Source organism: Hyla sarda, chromosome 4 (assembly GCF_029499605.1).
Source record: "Hyla sarda isolate aHylSar1 chromosome 4, aHylSar1.hap1, whole genome shotgun sequence".
Lineage (NCBI taxonomy): Eukaryota > Metazoa > Chordata > Amphibia > Anura > Hylidae > Hyla > Hyla sarda.
This window is the reverse complement of record NC_079192.1, coordinates 56,344,117-56,369,215: the sequence shown is the minus strand read 5'-3', so window position 1 is coordinate 56,369,215 and position 25,099 is coordinate 56,344,117. Positions and strand designations below refer to the sequence as shown.

The following is a 25,099-nucleotide window of genomic DNA, read 5'->3' as shown; positions in this document are numbered from 1 at the left end:
CCCCCGCAATCTCGGCTGCGGCACCCCAGACATCCGGTGCACAGAGCGAACTTCGCTCCGTGCCGGATGACTGGTGAAGCAGGGTGGAGGCTTGTGACATCATAGCCACGCCCCCTCAATGCAAGTCTATGGGACTTGCAATCCATAGACTTGCATTGAGGGGGCGTGGCTGCGAATGCCGGGAGCAACAGGGAGATCGGGGGGGGGGGGGGGAAGTCCCCAGCGGCGGGAACCCCTGCGATCAGACATGTTATCCCCTATTCTTTGGATAGGGGATAAGATGTCTAGGGGCAGAGTACACATTAAAGACAAGCAGCCATAAGCAAACATGATACCCATGTGTAAACAAACACTCAAGATCACCACCAGAATGCCTGCCCCTACAATCGTTTCGGAAATAGTTCCTTCTTCCGGAGGATGCTACTAGAGATGAGCGAACTTACAGTAAATTCGATTCGTCGCGAACTTCTCGGCTCGGCAGTTGATGACTTATCCTGCATAAATTAGTTCAGCTTTCCGGTGCTCCCGTGGGCTGGAAAAGGTGGATACATTCCTAGGAAAGAGTCTCCTAGGACTGTATCCACCTTTTCCAGCCCACCGGAGCACTTGAAAGCTGAACTCATTTATGCAGGAAAAGTCATCAACTGCCGAGCCGAGAAGTTTGTGACGAATCGAATTTACTGTAAGTTCGCTCATCTCTAGATGCTACCATGTCTGAAATATATATTTCAAGTGTATGTCTCTGATGTTTGGAACTTTAAATATTAGATTTTTTATATATTTTTCTGCAGAAACCAGAGAGTAAGGGAGATCCAGAGCTGGGAAATGCAGGCAATCCGGTCCTCCAGCCAGGGGCGAGGTGCCGCAATCCTCATTGGCAAACCTCTCCGGCAGGAGGAAAGTTGAGGAACAGCACATAGTTTCTTGGGAAACGAAAAGTCATCTTCTTCCGAACAAAAAGCAGGTGTTTTTTCCTCTCTTCACATCCAAAGGAGATTCAGGAATTCAGCTGGACTACTGTTACCAGAGTAGTGCATTGTGGGAGCTTGCAGGACACTTAAAGGGCTTGAATCACAACCAGCATTTAAATAGAAGATAAATGTATAATTGTTGGGATCCTGACAATTAATAAGAAGGGGCCTAGAGTCGGGTATCTGTGCTGCTTCATTGAGATGGCTGAGCACTGTACTTGGCTTCTTTTTAGCGGTCACATAGACCAGTGTTTCCCAACCAGGGTGCCTCCAGCTGTGGCAAAACTGTCAGTATGGCAAAAGCTGGGAGTTGTAGTTTTGCCACAGCTGGAGGCACCCTGGTTGGCAAACACTGACATAGACAGTGCACATGCTTGACTCCCTGTTGTTGTGAATGGTACGGGTTCCAGCAGTCAGGAGTGGTATCTTGCATTGAAATGTTAACAGCAGATCCTTTAAAGGGCTCCAGTTAAATCAACTGGTGCCAGAAAGTTAAAGACATTTGTAAATTACTTCTATTTAAAAATCTTAATCCTTTTAGTACTTATCAGCTGTTGTCTACTACAGAGGAAGTTATTTTCTTTTTTAATTTCCTTTCTGTCTGACCACAGTGCTCTCTGCTGACACCTCTGTCCATGTCAGGAACTGTCCAGAGTAGGAGCAAATCCCCATAGAAAACCTCTCCTGCTCTGGACAGTTCCTTACATTGACCACAGTGCTCTCTGCTGACACCTTTGTCCGAGTGAAAAGAAATTCAAAAAGAAAAGAACTTCCTCTGTAGTGGACAGCAGCTGAGAAGTACTGGAAGGGTTAAATATTTTTAAATAGAAGTAATTTACAAATCTGTCTAAATTGTGGTGGTCAGACTGAAAAGAAATTCAAAAAGAAAAGAACTTCCTCTGGAGAATAGAGCAGCTGATAAGTACTGGAAGGATTAATATTTTTAAATAGAAGTAATTTACAAATCTGTTTTACTTTCTGGCAACAGTTTATTCGAAAAGGTGTTTTCCACAGGAGTATCCCTTTAAGGTTAACCTGTCATCCCAGTCACTGGGAGGATCCTTGGCTGCTCCCCCTTGTCCCACTAGCCTTGACTAGGAAAGCTTTCCCTGTTTCAGTATAGGGAGATATCCATGAACAAAGGCCAGTGGGGCCGGGAGAAGCCACGGGGGATCATCCTAATGACATGTGCTTCAGGCAGCATGAAAGTGAGGCGCTGCTCTTTGGATTAGACGTGTTTTTCCAGGACGTCCTACACATGATTGATCTGCTAAAATCTAGGGAATTCGGAGGCCAAGTCACACCTTGAAGACTTTGTAAAAAATACTAACTAATGGTCAGAGGAACGTGACAGTGTGACTGAAATGTGTCCTTGGGGAACACCACTGCCATGAAGGGAGGGATTTTGGTCTGTGCATTGGTTAGGTAGGTGGTACTGTATATGTCACAGTTGCATCCATATGATGCCAGGACCCAAGGTTTCCAACCAGAACATTGCCCAGGGCATTACACTGTTTCCCCCGTCATGTCTTCTTCATAGTGTATCCTGGTGCCATTTCTTTTTCAAGTAAGTGACACACACACCCGGCAGTCCATACAAAAAAAAAAAAAAATGTGATTTGTCAGACTAGGACAACTTTACTCCATGGCCTAGTTGTAACGTTTCTGTGCCCATTCTAGGTGCTTTTATGGCTGTTGTCTATGCTGTGTGTTCTGACACTTTTCTATTCTAGTCAGCTGAGACTTTTTCAGTAATATGTACCTCTGAAGCACTTTTGTGGCATTGGAGTGATGGGCTAGCCTTTGCTATGCCCCTATTGTTGGTTAACCAGCTGTCCTACCTTGGCCCACTTTTGGCCGGTTCTAACCACCCCACAAGACCTGTTCTATGCCAGTCGTCTACACATCAGAATGCGACCCTTGTCAGAGTCACTCATATCCTTTAACACTTCCTTTCTCCTGCTTCCCAAACACAGCTCCAAGCCCGGACTGATCAGGTGATGATTTGATCTAATGCATGCGGAAAGTCTTCAGACCCTTTTAATTTTTTCACAATATGTTATGGTGAAGCCTTGTGCTTAAATGAAAATATTTAAGCTTCTCCCTATTATTCTTCACTCAACATCCCATAATGCCAATGTGGAAATAATTGAATTTTATAAATATATGCAAATTTTTTTACCGGAGAAACTAAAAATTCTGTATGGTCATAACCATGCTATGACAATTAGAATTTAGCCATGGGGGCCTCCCATTCCTCTGGTTCATCTTGACGCTGGTTCTACACCTTGGTTGGAATCACCTGAGGAAAATTCAGATGATTGGACATGATGTGGAAACACACAGCCCTGTCTATATATCTGGAGATCACAGCTGACCATGCATATCAGAGCAAAACCTGAAAATACCTGTAGAGCTTAAAATTCAGCACTGAAAGTTTCCAAGAGCACAGTGGCCTCCTCAGTTCTTATATGGAAGAAGTTTGGAACAACAAGGACTCTTCCAAGAGCTAGCCTCCCACTAAACCAATTGGTACGAGAGCTAAACAAGAACCCAATGGTCACTCAGGCTGAGCTCCAAAGATACTGGCCCTCATTTACTGTGCGTTGGGTTTTTACTAGTGGGAAATGTTGTTTCAGACTTGAAGGATTCCTCTCTATTTACTATGGGGAAAAGTCGGGAACATTTTCTCACCAGCTTTTTCTAGATGGAGATTTCCAGGCATTTATCGACAGGATTTTCTGTGAATTCAATAGTGAATAGGTCGGGTTGATAAACCACGCCCCTTCTTGCGACAGATTACGCCCCTTTTTCGGCTTTTCACAGTGCAGTGTCGGGCTTGTCGACAAAATAACCTGACAAAAACTGGTCGGTTTTAGCTTCGTTAATGAGGCCCACTGTGTGCAGATGGGAGAAACTTCCAGAAGGTCAACCATCACTGCAGCACCCCACCAATCTGGAAGTTATAGCAAAGTGGCCAGAAAGAAGCATCTTCTCAATGAGACACATGAAAACCACCTGGAGATTGGAAAAGCATCTAAAAGGACTCTTGGACAAGAGTGAAATTTTATGCCTCAGTTCTAAGTGTCTTGTCTGGAGGAAACCAGGCACTGCACAGCACTTGCCCAATACCATCCCTACAGCAAAGCATGGTAGGGGCAGCTTCATGCTGCGGGGGTGGTTTTCAGCGACTGGTACAAGACTGGTCAGGGTTGAGGGAAATTTGAATGAAGCAAAGTACAGAGTTATTCTTAATGAAAACCTGATCCAGAATGCTCTGGACCTTACACTGGGGTAAAGGTTCACCTTCCAACTAGACAATGGGGGGAGATTTATCATTTTATCATTTCCTCTAGGCAGGTTTTGATAAATCTCCCCCATCCAAGCACACAACCAAGACAACACAGGATTGGCTTTGTGACAATTTTATGAATATTCTTGAGTGGTCCTGACTTGAACCCAATAGAACCTCCCTGGAAAAATGTGAAAATTGCTTCCACCAACGGTCCCCATCTAACCTGACAGAGTCTGAAAGAAGAATGGCAGAAAATTCCCAAATCCAGGTGTGTACACCTTGTGGCCTCCTCCCAAAGAAGACTGGAGGCTGGAATCACTGCCAAAGGGGCTTTAAGAAAATCCTGAATACTTATGTCACTACACGATTTTAGTTTTTCCTAACTTAGCAATTGTATCTGACCCAACAACCTCTCCTAATTTATTTTATTTGGGATTATTGTATGTAAATAAGTATAAAGAAGGGAAAAAAGTTAAAATAAGATTTAAAAAAATTATAATAATTCACTGTGAATCAAAAACTTGACAATAACAGACATTTTTTTCAAACACTGAGTTTTAATAGAAATACAGAATTTTCTTATCCCTGTTTTGACCAAACAATAAATCGTATGTTCATGAATACAGTGGGTTACAAGACAACAGCTGTAATTGAACACACAGTAAACATGCGCAGGTGATGTAACAGAAGAAGCCATGTTAATAGAAGGATCACAAGTACTGCAAGTTTGACTGACCGTATATTCAGCACATATATTGTGAATACTGCATCAACATGGTGACATAAACTATTGTCTTAGACCGTAATACAGGTTTATAAACAAGTCTACACATAGCAATGTATGGATCAAATAGGGGTCTCATTCTATTATGTGGTTTCTATGTCTTAGGTCCTTAAATGGAATGTACAGGATTAGAAAAACATGGCGTCTTTCTTTAGTTAGAGTGTGGTATTGTAGAACAACCCAATTCCCAAGATGATGTGTGTCCTCTTCCAAAAATGTCACAATATAGTGGATCCACTGCTTCACAGATTTGGGCCCTTTTTGGGCCATTGACATACAAATCAAGGTTTGGTACGGGACTGTCAAGTTGACAATTCATAGGCCACTATTGCTCTCATCACGGTGTGAACCTGAGTCCCCTTTGAGAACTGGGTGGTGGTGGCCGCCATCCAGCTCACTGTCTAGGCCCACATTAACATATTGAGTGCCAAAACTAATGGCACCAATTGGAGGGAAGGGGGAACTGGGAAACTACCGTAATCCCTGAATCTGGGGAGCAGCTCAACATGAGGATGGCTGATGTTTTTGATAGAGGCCACAGGTTTTTAATAATAATGTTGAGCTGGAATACCTGATGCAACCCATGGACTGCTGGGGCACTGTCCTTAGAAAAAAGCAGTCATATTTTTTCTAATCCTGTAAACCCCTTTAAATATCTTCCCTGAGGCATCATTATGTTGCGGAACAGCAATAGACCTCACAAGAGAACGTAGCCTTGTTTCCCACTACAATCAAAGTTTGGCTTACTTAGAACATTAATGCTCAAACCCTTTATACTTGAGACTCAATGTGTAACCATAGTCCCTATCACTATACCGCCAAAGTAACTGAGCAGAAATACCACCAGTCTATATGGAGCACAGCATATACATTCTATTGAACCCCATCTCTTGACTGGGGTAATGTTCGGATATTTATAAGAAATAGGATCATGTAAATAAAATAAAAAGTTCCCCCTGGTAACCAGTTGGATGTCATGGCCAACACCAATCGTCACTGCAATCCAGGATCTTATGAAATTATCTTCCTGAATTGACTTGAAGATACAAAAAAAATCGAAGAGGACTACCTTATCTTTTGGCCACCAGGTCAGTCCAATTCCACTCATTAGTAGTGATGGAATGACAATGCAACCATATCAGATCTCTAAGGAGTGCACAAGAGGTTGTCTGCTCCTATGTTATCCATACCTTTCCAACAACCAGTATCCAAGGTTTCCTTTTATGAAGAAACCTCTATTTTCATTTTCAAGAGCATCTCTACTTCATTGGGTAATAGTGCGAGAGTCAAGAAGTATGCTGCTCACAGTGCCCCAGCTTTTAGAACAAAAACTCCAATACTGAATCTTTCTTGCATTTTTCCCAACAGTTAGGTCAGTATGTACGTAAGTCGATAGACTAGGTGTTCTGTGGGGACTGGTTTTGGAAATGCACTAGTTACACTTTCAACACCATAAGCCACACAACAAATCCCTTTAACCCAACGAACACTGCTGACAAACAACATGTGTCTCCCTAACGCCCACCAAGGATATTGCACACCTTACAGCTGGGATCCTTCTTGGCATTGGCCGTAGAAAGACTCATCAACTGATGCCCTTTGATCTCTGATAGTTGCCCCATGCCCATAGGCACTGGTTCAGTGTAGATTATCTCTAGTATAAGATCTTGTGCATGCCAGTAACTTCCCTGTTCCCCCCGGGTCAAAAAGGGGTTGTTCTGTGGGTCCAACAGTGGCAAACGGGCACTGCAGAAAGAATCGCCTTGAGACCCTCGAGGAGCCAATACCAGGACAACATAGTGGTAGGCAGTATACATGCAGTAGAAGTCGGCAAAGTACAGGTGCGTGTTTTCATTAAAGAGATAACCGGCTGGAATGGTCACCCTCCATCTCCCGTAGGGTGAGTCATGCGGTGGCAAGCCTGTGTTGAATTCTGTATTGCAGCTGAAAAAAATGCCATGGAGTGTGTTGCTGATGGGTGATCCATGGCTCCCACTCTGGTCTTTTAAGGATGGAAGCATAAGGCCTCCCCACTTGTCCCTGTTCAAATGACACATAAAGGTAAAAAATTTAGACCTTTAATGAATATGATATTTTAATAGATGCCAAATACTCTACTAACAATCGTGGGTAGTGCAATTCTCATTAGCTGTCAATTACTGAGTAGGACCGCCCACTGGACTCCTAAATCAGGAAGTAGAAGGGATTTAAAAGGATTATGTCAGCTCTATTTGCCGCTAAGAGCTACAGACACCATTGGATAGCTGTTAGGGCCTAAAAGTAAACTGTACCTTTCGTGGTGATGATGGTGGTTGCCAAACTTATGAAATCTCCTTTTTATGTCTCAGGAAATTGCCAAGGAGGCGGGACCAAGCTGCACAAGTGCCACGGTTTAGGGTCAATATATTAAACATTTTGTGTACAACACTTTTGTTGCTTTAGGCATAATTTACTTAATTTGTTACTACAAATAACTAAAGCTGAGCCAGATGCTACACACCTGACATGCTGGAAATATTCTGCCGTCTGGTTCCTGTAGAAGACCTGGAATGACAACATACGTCCGGCGATACCTTCAGCTTTCTCTTCCAACTGTTTGACCTGCTCCATGGCATAATCTGTAATAAAGATAGGAAATTCACATTTACCCATCTAATTGCATCTAGTATTTAAAGAGGTTGTTTAGTGTGAAAAATCCATTTTCGTATATTCAATTTGGGAATTCTGAGTGGGAAGTGGGGCCTCTGTTCAGAAAGCTTTTTGCCAAGGTGTAGAGCGGTTACCTACAGCATCTACCGTATTTTTCACCGTATAAGACGCACTTTTTCTTCCCCAAAACTGGGGGGAAAAAGTCGGTGCGTCTTATATGGCGAATACACCCCTATTGCGGCGGTCTCTGCGGCCATCAGCGGCCGGGACCCGCGGCTAATACAGGACATCACCGATCGCGGTGATGCCCTGTATTAACCCTTCAGACGCGGCGATCAAAGCGGACCGCCGCATCTGAAGGGAAAGTGACACTAACCCGGCTGTTCAGTCGGGCTGTTCGGGACCGCCGCGATTTCACCACTGCGGTCCCAAACAGCCCGACTGAATAGCCGGGTTAGTGCTTACAGGACACCGGGAGGGACCTTACCTGCCTCCTCGGTGTCTTCTCCGTTAAGGGATCCCCTGTATGGCCGGCGCTCTCCTTCCTCGTCATCACGTGCGTCGGCGTGCGTAACGATGTGATGGCGGCGACGGAGAGCGAGGATACCCGGCCGGCAGCAGAGACGTTCCGGAGTGACCGGGACACGGCGACAGAGATGGAGCGACATCCAGGGCAGCGGTGACGGGTCCGGAGCAGCGGGGACACGTGAGTATTACCTCCTATGCATTGGTCTTCAATCTGCAGACCTCCAGATGTTGCAAAACTACAACTCCCAGCATGCCCGGACAGCCAACGGCTGTCCGGGCATGCTGGGAGTTGTAGTTTTGCAACATCTGGAGGTCCGCAGGTTGAAGACCACTATTGGGTTCAAAATCTTAATTTTTTTAGATTTTGCACCTATAAATTGGGTACGTCTTATATGCCGGTGCGTCCTATAGGGCGAAAAATACGGTATCTCTATTTGTAGGACCTGTCCTACAACACGGTGTACCTGTCATTTTATATAATGTAGATAATAACATAATGGCCCTCATTTACTATTCTAAACCCGACTTGTTTTGTCCGTTTTTTTTGTCGCATCTATGTCTGCGACATGTAGCAGACATCGTGCGCCAGTCTGCAACACGATGCAACATTTTTTCCCGACGGACGCGATGTGGATTCTCCCAAACCCGAAAAAGGGGTGTAACCCGACATTTCTGAGCTTTCCCACGTATTTATAAAGCTTTCCAACCCGAATTTGTTCAATTGTTGTGGATTTTTTCCCGACAGCTCAGAGGAGTTGGAAACCAAGCCAAAAAGACGCACATGCGACATACAGGATGCGACATAATAATAAATACCAGGGGGAAAAAGCAATCGGGTAAGAAAGCAAGATAGACTTACAACCCGAAGTAAATGAGGGCCTATATGTGTGTTTTGGTGCAGAGACAAAATACAGGAAGTGAGGGTGGACAAGCAGGGCTCTGCGTACTGAAGACAAGCGAGGCTCTGTACACTGAGGACAAGCAGGGCTCTGTACACTGAGGACAAGCAGGGCTCTGTACACTGAGGACAAGCGAGGCTCTGTACACTGAGGACAAGCGGGGCTCTGTACACTGAGGACAAGCAGAGCTCTGTACACTGAGGACAAGCGGGGCTCTGTACACTGAGGACAAGCAGGGCTCTGTACACTGAGGACAAGCAGGGCTCTGTACACTGAGGACAAGCGGGGCTCTGTACACTGAGGACAAGCAGAGCTCTGTACACTGAGGACAAGCAGGGTTCTGTACACTAAGGACAAGCAGTGCTCTGCGTACTGAAGACAAGCAGGGCTCTGTACACTGAGGACAAGCGGGGCTCTGTACACTGAGGACAAGCAGGGCTCTGCGTACTGAAGACAAGCGAGGCTCTGTACACTGAGGACAAGCAGGGCTCTGTACACTGAGGACAAGCAGAGCTCTGGACACTGAGGACAAGCGGGGCTCTGTACACTGAGGACAAGCGGGGCTCTGTACACTGAGGACAAGCAGAGCTCTGTACACTGAGGACAAGTGGGGCTCTGTACACTGAGGACAAGCAGGGCTCTGCGTACTGAAGACAAGCAGGGCTCTGTACACTGAGGACAAGTGGGGCTCTGTACACTGAGGACAAGCAGGGCTCTGTACACTGAGGACAAGCAGGGCTCTGTACACTGAGGACAAGCAGGGCTCTGTACACTGAGGACAATCGGGGCTCTGTACACTGAGGACAAGCGGGGCTCTGTACACTGAGGACAAGCAGAGCTCTGTACACTGAGGACAAGCGGGGTTCTGTACACTGAGGACAAGCAGTGCTCTGCGTACTGAAGACAAGCAGGGCTCTGTACACTGAGGACAAGCAGGGCTCTGCGTACTGAAGACAAGCGAGGCTCTGTACACTGAGGACAAGCAGGGCTCTGTACACTGAGGACAAGCAGGGCTCTGTACACTGAGGACAAGCAGAGTTCTGTACACTGAGGACAAGCGGGGCTCTGTACACTGAGGACAAGCAGAGCTCTGTACACTGAGGACAAGCGGGGCTCTGTACACTGAGGACAAGCAGGGCTCTGTACACTGAGGACAAGTGGGGCTCTGTACACTGAGGACAAGCAGGGCTCTGTACACTGAGGACAAGCAGGGCTCTGTACACTGAGGACAAGCGGGGCTCTGTACACTGAGAACAAGCAGGGCTCTGCGTACTGAAGACAAGCAGGGCTCTGTACACTGAGGACAAGCGGGGCTCTGTACACTGAGGACAAGCGGGGCTCTGTACACTGAGGACAAGCAGGGATCTGTACACTGAGGACAAGCAGGGCTCTGTACACTGAGGACAAACAGGGCCAATGTATATTACAAATATACATATAATGTAATTATCTGCATTATTTAAAAGGTTTTTGCAAATGGCAGGTACATTTTAAAGTGTACTTAAATGTTCACTAAACTTCTGACATGTCAAGTGTTCCTTCTTGCAATCATATCACAACTTCTGACTTGTCTTTTATGTGAACACTTTAATTTTACATGTGGTATCGCTTCAGGAAAATCTAAAGTTAGGGTACTTTTACAGAGAAATCCCGGGAAGAAATTCCACCAAAAGAAGGAACATGTTGATTGATTTAACAAAAATTCTGCAGTGGAAATTCATCAACAAAATTTGCCAGCAATGGGAGACTGCTGACCCGAGCACAGATACACCTGCAGTCAATTTTGAGATTTTGCCAACGTACCTGTGCCTCGTAGGCATGAATCATGATGAGAAGCCAACCCAAGTATGGATTGTCTGAAGCCAAGAACCACTTTACCTTTTGTGCCAGGGATATATATTAGATAATTAAAGGCAATGAAAAACCTGTATCTCAGTGTGTCCTTTCACTTTAAAGGGGTTATCCAGGAAGCAGGGAACTGTTTTTGAAAGAAATTATATCTGTTTTTCTATTCCTGGCTAACCTCTTTAAATACAGGTTGTGGCTCCAGATGAGCAACCAATTTGCCTAGTTTGCAGATCTGTAATTCTCTTCAATTTACTAAATGTAAACATCATATCTTATCAATTATTTTATTCAGTGTATCTGAGTGAGTAACTACTATCAGGCCTCCACATTACACACACAAGGATAGATAGATAGATAGATAGATAGATAGATAGATAGATAGATAGATAGATAGATAGATAGATATGAGATAGATAGATATGAGATAGATAGATAGATAGATAGATAGATATGAGATAGATAGATATGAGATAGATAGATAGATATGAGATAGATAGATAGATAGATAGATAGATAGATAGATATGAGATAGATAGATATGAGATAGAGAGATATGAGATAGATAGAGAGATAGATATGAGATAGATAGATAGATAGATATGAGATAGATAGATATGAGATAGATAGATAGATAGATAGATAGATAGATAGATATGAGATAGATAGAAGATAGATGAATATGAGATAGACAGATAGATAGATAGATAGATAGATATGAGATAGATAGATAGATAGATAGATAAAGCAAATATGATGCAGCACTCCACAGATAGCAAAGAAGGTGGTTTTATTCCATGATGTGCATAGACAACGTTTCACCAGTCTCACACTGGCTTTTTCAGTGTGAGACTGGTGAAACGTTGTCTATGCACATCATGGAATAAAACCACCTTCTTTGCTATCTTTGGAGTGCTGCATCATATTTGCTTTATCTGGATTAAGGAACCGGAGGACCCAGGTTCCAGATATGCGGGCACCCCGAATTTCTTTTCTACTCTGGATTTTGGTTGTGCCGTTTTTATTTGCATTAGATAGATAGATAGATAGATAAATAGATATGAGATAGATAGATATGAGATAGATAGATAGATATGAGATAGATAGATAGATATGAGATAGATATGAGATAGATAGATAAATAGATATGAGATAGATAGATATGAGAGAGAGAGATAGATAGATAGATATGAGATAGATAGATAGATATGAGATAGATATGAGATAGATATGAGATAGATAGATAAATAGATATGAGATAGATAGATATGAGAGAGAGAGATAGATAGATAGATATGAGATAGATAGATAGATATGAGATATATAGATAGATAGATATGAGATAGATAGATATGAGATAGATAGATAGATAGATATGAGATAGATAGATATGTGATAGATAGGAGATAGATAGATATGTGATAGATAGATAGGAGATAGATAGATATGAGATAGATAGATAGATAGATATGAGATAGATAGATAAATAGATAGGAAATAGATCGACATTGGATCATTTGCTTCTCACCCCCTGTACAGAAGTGAAGTGTCTCACTCCAGCCGGACACAGTGTATTCCCCATCGCTCCTCTTCACTGCCGTCTGTACAGCCAATGTATACTCTGTTCTTGGGCTCAGGAACCAATGCCCCCGTACCGTCATGGGTAGCACCACTGCTTTTGCCACCAGTTTGGTTGGCACATCCTTTGTGGAATGAGATAAAATATCATCACGTTTAGTCATGGATCAATAATCCAACAATCTTGTCTGCTCTAGGACTTCTAATATGTCTGTGAAGGCAATGCGGTACTGGCCTTACCCGATGCTTGAACTTGTTCTCCTTCTGCCCTGTTGTCTTATTCAGATCTATGAAGTAGTGAGTAACTCGCATGGCATCATAAGGTGGCATCTCCCAGGTCACACGGAATGAGTCACAGGTTATGTCACTGATCTGAATACCATGTGGAGCAGTAAGAGGGGGCTCCATGACTGACCTGTACAGAAGAAGGGGGAAGTTATAAGGAAGGTGTTTTATTAGAAGGTGACCATCAAGGGTCTCTAGAAGCTCCTGATCCCCTAATACTGATGTTTGCTTATGAATCTTTGGGCCCCCTTAGGGCCGGGGTCAGACCCCTAATTTGCACCTCCTATAGCTACTCCACTGGTGGTCATAATTTAAGGGAATGTACTACAGTGGTCCCTCAAGTTACAGTATTAATTGGTTCCAGGACAACCATTGTATGTTGAAAATCCTTACATATAAAAGTATAAAGATCTGCTGGGAGCTGTAATCACTGTCTATGTAGAGGACAGGAGCTTCTTCAGGGTCCTGTACAGTACACAGTGTCCTATAAAAGTAACATGGAGTCGCCCTCACCTGGTGTCCAAAGGAGCAGCTAACCCTGGTACAGGTAAAGAGTACAGGACATGTAATACCTCCCTGTACTGTAGGGGGCGCTACCAGATAGGAATTCAGTGCATACATTTCAGTAATACAGGGGTTTTACGAGTGAATGTCCATTCTGATTGGTCGGTTCTTCCGGCCATTGACACGTTTCACAGATCTGGACTGTCTGTACATTGTATGTTGAGTCTGGTTTCAAGTTACAATGGTCCAGAAAAGACCATTGTATGTTGAAACTATTGTATGTTAAGGCCATTGTAAGTTGAGGGATCACTGTAATGTGGTCTCAAGAAGTTCCAGTTGCTATACAGTTGATATGGAAATCATCCATTTACGGGTCCCCTGTGTGGATCTAAATTAAGATATGAGGTGTGACTGACCAGTCATTAGCATTAGAGAATACACAGGAAAGCTGGGTAATCCAGAATGTTCTGAGCAAAGTGCTGTTTATTAGAAGAAGTTATCCATCCTGATATACGTCAGAGATTATATTGCTTCTGCATCCATAACACCTAACTACAAGACACCTGTTAACCACTTAATGACCAAGGATGTAAATGCACGTACTGGTAAAGCGGTACTTCGCGCTTCAGGACGTACATTTACGTCCTGTGCATGAGCGCGAGCATCGGAGCGGTGCTCGCGTCATACACGGCAGGGACCCGCCAGTAATGGCAAACATCAGCGATCGCACTGATGTCCGCCATTAACCCCTATGATGCTGTGATGAATACAGACCACGGCATCTGCGGCAGTGCTGCACTTGAAATCTCTGATCTGATTGTCCGCGGCGCAGACGCGTGGATCAGATCAGCTAAGATGGCGGACAGAGGTCCCCTCACCTGCCTCTGCCACCTTCCCGGGGTCTTCTGCACTGATCTACCTTCCAGCAGACCAGAGCAGAAGATTGCCAATAATACTGATCAGTGCTATCCATATGCATAGCACTGAACAATATTTGCAATCTAATGAGGGACATAATAAGTTAAAAATAAAAGTAAAAAAAAGTTAAAACAATTTGAAAAATCCTCCTCCAATAAAAATTTTAATCACCTTTTTTCACCATTTTACCCCTAAAAAGCATTAAAAAAATTATTAAACATATTTGGTATTTCCGCGTGCGTAAATGTCCGATCAAAATATAATGTTAATGATCCCGTACGGTGAACGGCGTAAACATAAAAAAATAAAAATAAAAAAAAGTACAAAATTGTTGCTTTTTAGTCACATCACATTCACAAAAAAATTTATAAAAGGCAATCAAAAAGTCACATATTCACAAAAGTGGTACTAAAAAAAAAAAACTACAGGTCATGAGAGGTGTCATTACAAAGTACAATTGGTCACACAAAAAACAAGCCCTCATATGGGTCTGTGGATGGAAATATAAAAGAGTTATGGATTTTAAAAGGAGAAGAGGACCATCCCAGACATTCTTTCCATATGTCTTATCACTAGTCCTCCTTTTCTCAGACTCATATTAACACCAAGTAGAACCATCTCTTGTCTTATTTTTAGCATATTTTGAACATCAAATTATTAGATGCTTAGTTTCCATATCCCAGTACACTGCCATTTTGGGCTACACAGACTTGTGTTAGGTCCCTTTCAGACAGGCAGAATTGAGACAGGATTGCACATAAATGCACTCATTTTCGGAGTAAACCATGCAAGTTAATGAGAAGGAGCATATCAATATATTAATATGCAAAGTTACCGTATTTTTCGCCGTGTAAGACGCACTTTTTCTTCCTCAAAACTGGGGAGAAAAAGTCAGTGCGTCTTATATGGCGAATACACCCCTATCGCGGCGGTCCCTGCGGCCATCAACGGCCGGGACCCGCGGCTAATACAGGACATCACCGATCGCGGTGATGCCCTGTATTAACCCTTCAGACGCGGCGATCAAAGCTGACCGCCGCGTCTGAAGGGAAAGTGACACGAACCCGGCTGTTCAGTCGGGCTGTTCGGGACCGCCGCGATTTCCCCGCGGTGGTCCCGAACAGCCCGACTGAATAGCCGGGTTAGTGCTTACAGGACACCGGGAGGGACCTTACCTGCCTCCTCGGTGTCTTCTCCGTTCAGGGATCCCCTGTATGGCCAGCGCTCTCCTTCCTCATCATCACATCGTCGCATACGTGCATCGGCGTGCGTAACGACGTGATGACGGCGACGGAGAGCGAGGATACCCGGCCGGCAGCAGAGACGTTCCGGACGACGGGGACACGGCGACAGTGATGGTGCGACATCCAGGGCAGCGGTGACGGGTCCGGAGCGGCGTGGACACGTGAGTATTACCTCCTATGCAGTGGTCTTCAATCTGCGGACCTCCAGATGTTGCAAAACTACAACTCCCAGCATGCCCGGACAGCCAACGGCTGTCCGGGCATGCTGGGAGTTGTAGTTTTGCAACATCTGGAGGTCCGCAGGTTGAAGACCACTATTGGGTTCAAAATGTTTAATTTTTTAGATTTTGCACCTAAAAATAGGGTGCGTCTTATACGTCGGTGCGTCCTATAGGGCGAAAAATACGGTATGTATTATCTGAGTACTAATCACTACTCCAGCGGCTACAGGCCACTTTTCATATCTCCTTGCCACACGGCTGCTAGGCGTTTGAATTTCTTCTCTCCAGCCTCCGCAGCAATCCGGTCTGAGGAGGGTCCAATGTGGACCGAAACGTAACATATTTGTTTTGGATTGCTAATAAAATTCACATTGATTTAATTCTATGAGTGGTGTGCCAAGTCTTTACTTATATTACTGAGTACTAAGTAAAACTATGGAGCCATTGGAAAGCACCGCCTTTCGGTGGGCGGCCATTGATCCTGTCAACAGCCTCAACTGATTGCTAGACAACTGGACACTTCATTTTTCTGGCTCCAGTCCTTACTCTCCTGCTCTGGATGCCCCTTGGTATCAGGGTACTAAGGCAACCGATGCCCAAAGATGCGCCCTGTTAATGCGGGAGTAGGTCTGCCATGCCTTGCCTGGTGTTAATACTTTCCTGGAACTTGTTCTGTGTGTTACTACTGACTGTGGGGTTGTCTCCGGCTTTGTTCCTGACCAGTCTCCTTCCTTATCTTTTACATTGTCTGGTACTCTTTTACTCCTGGCTTTGACCCTTGACTCAATTCCTGGCTAAGTCACAAAATCCCTTAGACCCCGCACCCTAGTCGAGCCAAGCAGGCTTAGGAAAACCACATTTCTGGTACATGATCCATAGACTGGCTGCTAAAATTAGACAGAAAAATCCCTTCTGACTGAAATTGACCCCACCTCGGAAGCTGAACGATGAAGAGCTGCACTAATAGGGTATATACAACAATAAAAAATACATTATATTTCCACCATACTGTTAATGACCAAATCCAGTATACCAAGACCAATAATACCAGTTTACAAGGGACAGATAATACCTCGATGTCATGACTACTGCTATTACCACCACATAATGACTAATACCACCATATTGTTACTGAATAAAAAATACTATACTAAAGACAATATACAGTGACCATATATAGGTACATACCAGCTCAACACAGGCTTTACAGACCTTATAAGTGATTACAGTGCAGTTACATCCAGTGACTCACAAGGGGCATGTTCTCTGATCTGAGTCATTCACTTTTCTTTTTCTACTATCCCTTCTCCTAGCCAAGACTTGTCTCCGCAGAATCTGCCAGACAAACATTTGTAGGCTCTTCGCTCAAGCACCCTTCTCACCCCTTTACAAACTCCCCATCTGTATTGCCCTGCACAGTAATAGTGCAAACTTTGTGCTCCCATATAGTAGCTGTGCTCCTTTTTGCCCCATTATAGTATTAGGCCCCCATTGTGACTCCACTACTATGCTCCCAAATATTAGGCCCACTCAATGCCCCTATATATTATTAGGCCCCCTCTATGTCTCTATATAGTATTAGCCCCCCCCCTCTGTGCTCCCATATAGTAGTTAAACTCACCTCTATGCCCCCAATATATTATTCAGTCTTCTTTGTTTCCCCATATAGCAATTAGGCCCCCACTGTGCCCCATATAGTAGTGAGGCCTATCTCTGTGTCCAATTTAGTAGTTAAACCCACTTCTGTGCTCCAGTACCATATAATAGTGAGACATTTCTGTGCCCAAATATAGTAGCCCCTCTGTGCCCACATATAGCAAAAGGGACCCCCCCCCCCCATATAGTAAAAGGACCTCCTTGGCCCTCATAGCCCTCATATAGTAGTTAGGACAACCTCTACCCCCTATGTGCCTTTAGAAAGTATTAACCCCCCCCCCCTCTGTGCTGCCATATAGTAGTTAGGCCTACCTTTGACAACCATATAGTTTTAGGCCCCATCTGTGTCACCATATAGTAGTTCGGCTCACCTGGCTCCTATGCAGTATAAGGTCCACCTTTGGCCCCCATATTGTATTAGACCCCCTCTGGCCTGCCCCCATATAGTAGTTTGGCCCCTATTTAAAAAAAAAAAAAAGAAAGAAAGAAAGAAAGAAGCTTACCTGTCACACTGCTTCTCCGCAGCTCTTCTTGGTTTTCCATTTCTCTGCAACCCCTCTTGTATTTGAGCTTTGCTTGCAGGCAGCGTGGTACAGAGCTGCTGTCTGCTCCGGAAGCTCCAGGCTGCAACATTGTGTTGCATGATTCTTTTAACTGTGTGTGTGTGTGTAAAGACGCATACACAGTTGAAACCTGCACTCATTTGGGTATCCAGAACATGGGTGTGCTGTGCCCGCAATATCACACGGATCACCATCCCTACCTGTCCCTGGAAAGGTTCCAGTATAATGTGTAATTTATTTATATAAACCTTCTACTCATTATGGGCTAAGTATTCAAGTGGACAGCTGTCTCTATATAAGTGTGCATCTAGAGAGCGCTGTCCATCACATGACTAAATAAGAGGTTATCCTGAAGCTTTTCTCACAAAACTATATAGCAATCTGCTCAGCTCCTCCTACTCTAAAGCATGATGTTTGGAGAATTGACTATATTTTTAAAGTGGCAGGTTCCATGAAGTTTTTTTTTTCTAAATAGGAGTAGTCCAGGACTAGAAATACTTATCAAAACCTGTGTAAAGGAAGAGTGGTGCAGCTGCCCATTGCAACCAATCATTCAGTTCATTTTTCACAGGCCTCTTTAAAAATGAAAGAATCAATCTGATTGGTTGCTATGGGCAACTGCACTGGTCATCCTCTACATGGGTTTTGATAAATCTTTCCCATGGTTTCTTTATTCTAAAACCAGCACCACACCTGTCCTTAGTGTCTGTGTGGTGCTGCAGCCTGCCCATCTAACCATCACATCTATCTGTCTAATATACATACAGTGGGGCAAAAAAGTATTTAGTCAGCCACCAATTGCGCAAGTTCTCCCACTTAACCCTATAAGGACGCAGCCCATTTGGGCCTTAAGGACGCAGACAATTTTATTTTTACGTTTTCGTTTTTTCCTCCTCGCCTTCAAAAAATCATAACTCTTTTATATTTTCATCCACAGACTAGTATGAGGGCTTGTTTTTTGCGCGACCAGTTGTCCGTTGTAATGACATAACTCACTATATCATAAAATGTATGGCGCAACCAAAAAAATACTATTTGTGTGGGGAAATTAAAAAGATTTAATTTTGGAAGGTTTCGTTTTCACGCCGTCCAAATTACAGTAAAAATGACATGTGTCATTTATTCTTTGATTCGATCTTCCATTTAAGTGACCGCGATGCTGCAGATGCCGTGATCTGTATTGATCACGGCATCTGAGGGGTTAATGGCGGACATACGCAGGATCACGGATGTCCGCCATTACCGGCGGGTTCCTGGCTGCGATCAACAGCCAGGACCTGCTGCGCATGATCCGGGCATCGCTCCGATGCCCGCGGTTATACTTAGGATGTAAATGTATGTCCTGGTGCGTTAAGTACCACCTTAACAGGATGTACATTTACGTCCTTCATCGTTAAGGGGTTAAAAAGATGAGAGAGGCCTTTAATTTTCATCATAGGTGTACCTCAACTATTAGAGACATAATGAGAAAAAAAATGTATAAAATCACATTGTCTGATTTTTAAAGAATTTATTTGCAAATTATGGTGGAAAATAAGTATTTGATCACCTACAAACAAGCAAGATTTCGGGTTCCCACAGACCTGTAACTTCTTCTTTAAGAGTCTCCTCTGTCCTCCAATCGTTACCTGTATTAATGGCTCCTGTTTGAACTTGTTATAAGTATAAAAGACACCTGTCCACAACCTCAAACAGTCACACTCCAAACTCCACTATGGCCAAGACAAAAGAGCTGTCAAAGGACACCAGAAACAAAATTGTAGACCTGCACCAGGCTGGGAAGACTGAATCTGCAAAAGGCAAGCAGCTTGGGGTGAAGAAATCAACTGTGGGAGCAATTATTAGAAAATGGAAGACATACAAGACCACTGATAATCTCCCTCAATCTGGGGCTCCACGCAAGATCTCACCCTGTGGTGTCAAAATGATCACAAGAACGGTGAGCAAAAATCCAAGAACCACATGGCCTAGTAAATTAACTGCAGAGAGCTGAGACCAAAGTAACAAAGATTACCATCAGCAACACGCTATGCCGCCAGGGACTCAAATCATGCAGTGCCAGATTTGTCCCCCTGCTTAAGCCAGTACATGTCCAGGCCCACCTGAAGTTTGCTAGAGAGCATTTGGATGATCCAGAAGAATATTGGGAGAATGTCATATGGTCAGATAAAACCAAAGTAGAACTTTTTGGTGAAAACTCAACTCGTCGTGTTTGGAGGAGAAAGAATGTTGGGTTGCATCCAAAGAACACCATACCTACTGTAAAGCATGGGGGTGGAAACATCTTGGGAGTTATTTATCATTGTGTTCTATTGCTTTTTTTTTTTTGTGTACATTTGCAAATTTTTGTTATTTTTGCACTAATTATGTTTTTGTTACACCCCCCCTCCCCCCCCCAAGTTATAAAATCCGTCATTTTGACATTTTGGTGTTACTTGACCATTTTTTTAAGTGACAGATGCAGTGGTCACGAATTTATTATCTGCGTGTTTTAGATTTTTGCACAAATTTTGCTGCAACTGGTGCAAAGACACCAGCAAATCTAGACCACCTCCCAACCAGGTGTAAAAAACATTACTTCTCCTGATTTAAAATCATTAGCCAGAGTGAAAGAGAGAGAGAATAAGATGGAGAATAAGAACGTTTAAATACATGAAAGGTTAATAATTTAAAAAAATGTGCAAATGAAAAGTAAAGCAGTTGTCCATATAAAACAATCAGATATATTTTTTAAGGTACAAAAAAAGGAATGGTAAAGACATAAGAAACAATAAGATTGTTAGCAATTGCCAAAATCTAACAATTTCATGTGCCCAAGTTTAAAAAAATATCTGACAAAGTGATGATAACAAAATAAAAAAAAGTGGTGAAAAGGTAAAAAGAAAAAAAAAATATTATAAATATATATATATATATATATATATATATATATATATATATATATATATATATATACATCTGTTCAACTAAAACCTCCATCTCTCGAACAATAATTTTTTTTTTTTCTGGCCTGCAGGTAAACCACTATTCAAATGTGAGACTCTCTTTGCAAACCTTCTTTTAGACATTAATTTGCCTCAAAATTTAAACTAAAACAAATAAAGCCAAACACACAGACAAACAAGCTCCTCCGGATAGACATGATTTGAAAGCGGCAGTAGAAAATGATCTGGGTGCAGATCTGCGTGAAATTTATCATGGTCACTGCGACAATATGGTAAATTTGGAGCAGCACTGCCAAAAAAAAAAAAAAAACGCATATAGACAAACAACAAAAATGATCTAGCCAAGACCATTATTGATAAATAACCCCCATCATGCTTTGGGGCTGTTCTTCTGCTAAGGGACCAGGACGACTGATCCGTGTAAAGGAAAGAATGAATGGGGCCATGTATCATGAGATTTTGAGTGAAAACCTTTTCCATCAGCAAGGGCATTGAAGATGAAATGTTGCTGGGTCTCTTAGCATGACAATGATCCCAAACACACCGCCCGGGTAACGAAGAAGTGGCTTTGTAAGAAGCATTTCAAGGTACTAGAGTGGCCTAGCCACTCTCCAGATCTCAACCCCATAGAAAACCTTTGGAGGGAGTTGAAAGTCTGTGTTGCCCAGCGACAGCCCCAAAACATCACTGCTCTAGAGGAGATCTGCATGGAGGAATGGGACAAATTCCAGCAACAGTGTATGTGAAAACTTTGTGAAGACTGACAGAAAATGTTTGACCTCTGTCATTGCCAACAAAGGGTATATAACAAAGTATTGAGATAAACTTTTGTTATTGACCAAATACTTATTTTCCACCATAATTTGCAAATAAATTCTTTAAAAATCAGATTTTTTTTCTCATTATGTCTCTCATACTTGAGGTATACCTATTGTTACGTTATGTGCTCTGGCCGCACACGCTGGCCGTGAGCGCATGGTCCCGTTACCTGCTGCTGCCGGCGGGGCTGGGATTTGCATGGTGGGACGGGCCCGCATGTGAATCCCAGCCCGTCACTCACATGGGGCTTCTCCTGCCCCTGCCTCGGCCTCTCTGCTCCAGCGCACGTGTCTCCGTCCCCTAGGAGCTTTAAAGGGCCAGTGCGCCCATTAGTGAAGTAACACCTGTGGCTCATTGATAAATTCCTCCACCTCCCACACTTCTCTGCCGGATCTTTGTTGCCCTAGTGCCTGAGAGAAAGCGTTCCTGAGAGTTGCCTTGCTGTGTATCATACCCTTTGCTCCATGACCTGACCTTGCTCCTTTGCCGCCTGCCTACTGACCACTTGCTACGCTCCTGACTACGCTAGTGTGCCGCCAGCCCTGAACTTCTGCTATCCTAACCACGTGTTGCCTTATCCCACCTGTGCCTGGAATCTCCTCAGCCGCCTGTGTGGTTGAGCCGTGCCAGGGGTAGCGACCTGGGTGCCGCCTTCCGCAGCAAGTCTGTCCCGCTTTGCGGCGGGCTCTCGTGAAAACTAGCGGCATCTTAGACTCCGCTCCCTGGTTAGATCCGAGTCATCTACCACAAAAGTCCAGCGGATCCACTATCATCAGTGTTCCAGTCTACTGAAACGTGAGTGTTACACCTATGATGAAAATGACAGGCCTCTTACAGGAAAAACTTGCACAATTGGTGGTTGACTAAATACTTTTTTGCCCCACTGTATCTCATATTAATCAATCTATATCTATATACCTCCTTTCTGTCTATCTATCCATCTATCTCATATCTAACTATGTCATCTATCTATCCATCTATCTGATCTGTCTGTTCTGAAAACTGGAGCCTGAGCGAGTGTAGATTTCAAATGCAATTGTCACTTACATAACTTGTAATAACCTCATTGGGAGGCCATGCAACTTTTCAATCCACTTCCCGCCAAGCTCCACCCACTTGGGGAGGCGTTAAGTTGAAACTGAAGGTTTGCGCAAAAATCTTGTGACTTTTCAAAGTCATTTATAATTCCCGCCAATGTGCTAAATGTTTAGGTCTAAAAAATATACAATGCAAAAAACTTCAGTACCAAATTCTACCACTAGATGACCCAAAAGCGCAAACTTATTTTGATGTGTAATTTGTAGACTATTCTATGGCACAGTAATTGTACATTATAATCCATCATAAACCAGCTTTAGAGCCTGGATGTGACAGTAACGTAAAATTATGAGAAACCAAAATATGACACATATATGACTTGATGGAACACTTACAGACAGTCCATTATTACTTATGTGTAAGTGATCAGTCGGGTGATTGTACGATACCTGACATCAGAGATCCTGGAGGTATCACTACCCCTGTGCAGGTATTTGTCATTAAAGGGGTACTCTGGTGGAAAACATTTTTTTTTTTTTAAATCAACTGGTGCCAGAAAGTTAAACAGATTTGTAAATAACTTCTATAAAAAAATATTTACCCTTCCAGTACTTTTTAGTAGCTGTATACTACAAAGGAAATTCTTTTCTTTTAGAATTTCTTTTTTGTCTTGTCCACAGTGCTCTCTGCTGACACCTCTGTCCGTATCAGGAACTGTCCAGAGCAGCATAGGTTTGCAATAGGGATTTTCTCCTGCTCTGGACAGTTCCTGGTTCCTGGACAAAACAAAAAAAAGAATTTCCTCTGTAGCATACAGCTGCTAAAAAGTACTGGAAGGGTAAAGATTTTTTAATAGAAGTCATTTACAAATCTGTTTAACTTTCTGGCACCAGTTGATTTATAAAAAAAAATTCCCACTGGAGTACCCCTTTAAGTCTCTATGGCAGTGTTTTCCAACCAGGGTACCTCCAGCTGTGGCCAAACTACAACTCCCAGCATGCCCGGACAGCCAAAGGCTGTCCGGGCATGCTGGGAGTTGTAGTTTGGCCACAGCTGGAGGCACCCTGTTTGGGAAACACTGCTCTATGGTATTGATAGTTGCAGTTTTTCTTATCTCTACCATAGCTGTACAGTCTGTAGGGTGTTATACTCCAATCTAACTCTATCTCTGCTTAGAATCCACCCACACATGTACAATCCTTAAAGTTGGCCTAAATGTTGCCTTACTGACCCTACTTTTCCAATATGATTTCCCCCGTAGCACCCAGCTCCTTACACCCAAACCACAATTGTCCCTCTTATTCTTCCAGATCTGTAATACCATTGGAAATCATTGAAAATTCCTTAAAGCGTAATTCCAAATCCTCCCGCTATATTATTCCAGAGTAGATTAAACCAGCGCAGAGCATCTCTGGGGACATACTTAACACCGAAACGACTCAAAACCTGAACTCCTGTCAGAGAATTACCTCACCGAGCGGTGCGTCAGAGGCTGTGTACAAAAATCACATGCCTTGCAGAGCATTTCGCATGCTGCAGATCATTACCTTACATAACAACACCTGCAGAGCATTGCACAGCTTCCCAAAGTCCCTATAGAAAAATCAATGAACATTAAGCTTATGGGGGGGGGGGGGGAAAAAAAAAGGCAAAATCACACATACCTACGGCTGCAGAGCTTTGCAACGCCAAAGGATAATATGACACGGTGTCACGACTGTGGTGATCTCCGACTATGAACAATGCATAGCATGCACAGAATCAGGTATAGTTATGCAGAGCATGTCACCCCCTGCAGAACATTGCATAAGTAAAAAAAAAAAGTAGTAGCCACTGGAGAACAAAGCGAAAGATGGGCACCATCACCTGCCCCATTGGCATATAGTGCATAGTATGACCAGCATGGCATCAAGTCAATTGGCATAGACAAAGATAACACAGGTGGATAAGGTGACATACCTTGGAATTGTGTAGTTACCTCACTGAGGAATGAGAGTGCGAAGGAATGAGAGGAAGAAAAGGGGCGAGGAAGAGAGACAGAGCAGGAAAATAATGAGTAGGAGGGTAACAGCAAATACAGAGAGAGAGAGAGAGAGAGTGGTGGAGAATGAGGGAGGTGAAAGAACGAGAGGGGAGGCAAGACTGAGAGATAGAGAAAGAGGGGGCAAATAGGGGGCACAGAATAATATTAAAAGTACAGGTAAGGAGTTATAGGACGGACAGGTAGAGCCAGTGACCAGGTGCGGAGAGCGCCAACCAAGCAGTAGCCTGGCACTGCAGCACTGAAGGGGTTAAACAGCCCAGTGATGTAAGCTGCACATGGCACAAGCCTATTCTTAAGAGAGGGGGGGGGGGGG

General features: G+C 43.6%; 1 protein-coding gene across 2 annotated transcripts; it reads right to left on the bottom strand.

Moving 5' to 3' along the window:
- Positions 1-5,972: 5,972 nt before the first annotated feature.
- PHYHIP (phytanoyl-CoA 2-hydroxylase interacting protein) lies at positions 5,973-24,855 on the bottom strand. Of its 2 annotated transcripts, none has more exons than XM_056571074.1 (5): positions 24,702-24,855; positions 12,790-12,964; positions 12,500-12,674; positions 7,551-7,668; positions 5,973-7,090 (listed from the first exon to the last, which is right to left on the bottom strand). In XM_056571074.1, the coding sequence occupies exons 2-5, from the start codon at positions 12,955-12,957 to the stop codon at positions 6,565-6,567; spliced, it is 987 nt and encodes a 328-aa protein (XP_056427049.1). In that variant the 5' UTR covers positions 12,958-12,964; positions 24,702-24,855; the 3' UTR covers positions 5,973-6,564. The 2 variants fall into 2 exon arrangements, with proteins under 2 accessions (XP_056427049.1, XP_056427051.1); XM_056571076.1 differs by lacking the exon at positions 24,702-24,855 and adding an exon at positions 24,407-24,561.
- Positions 24,856-25,099: the final 244 nt, after the last annotated feature.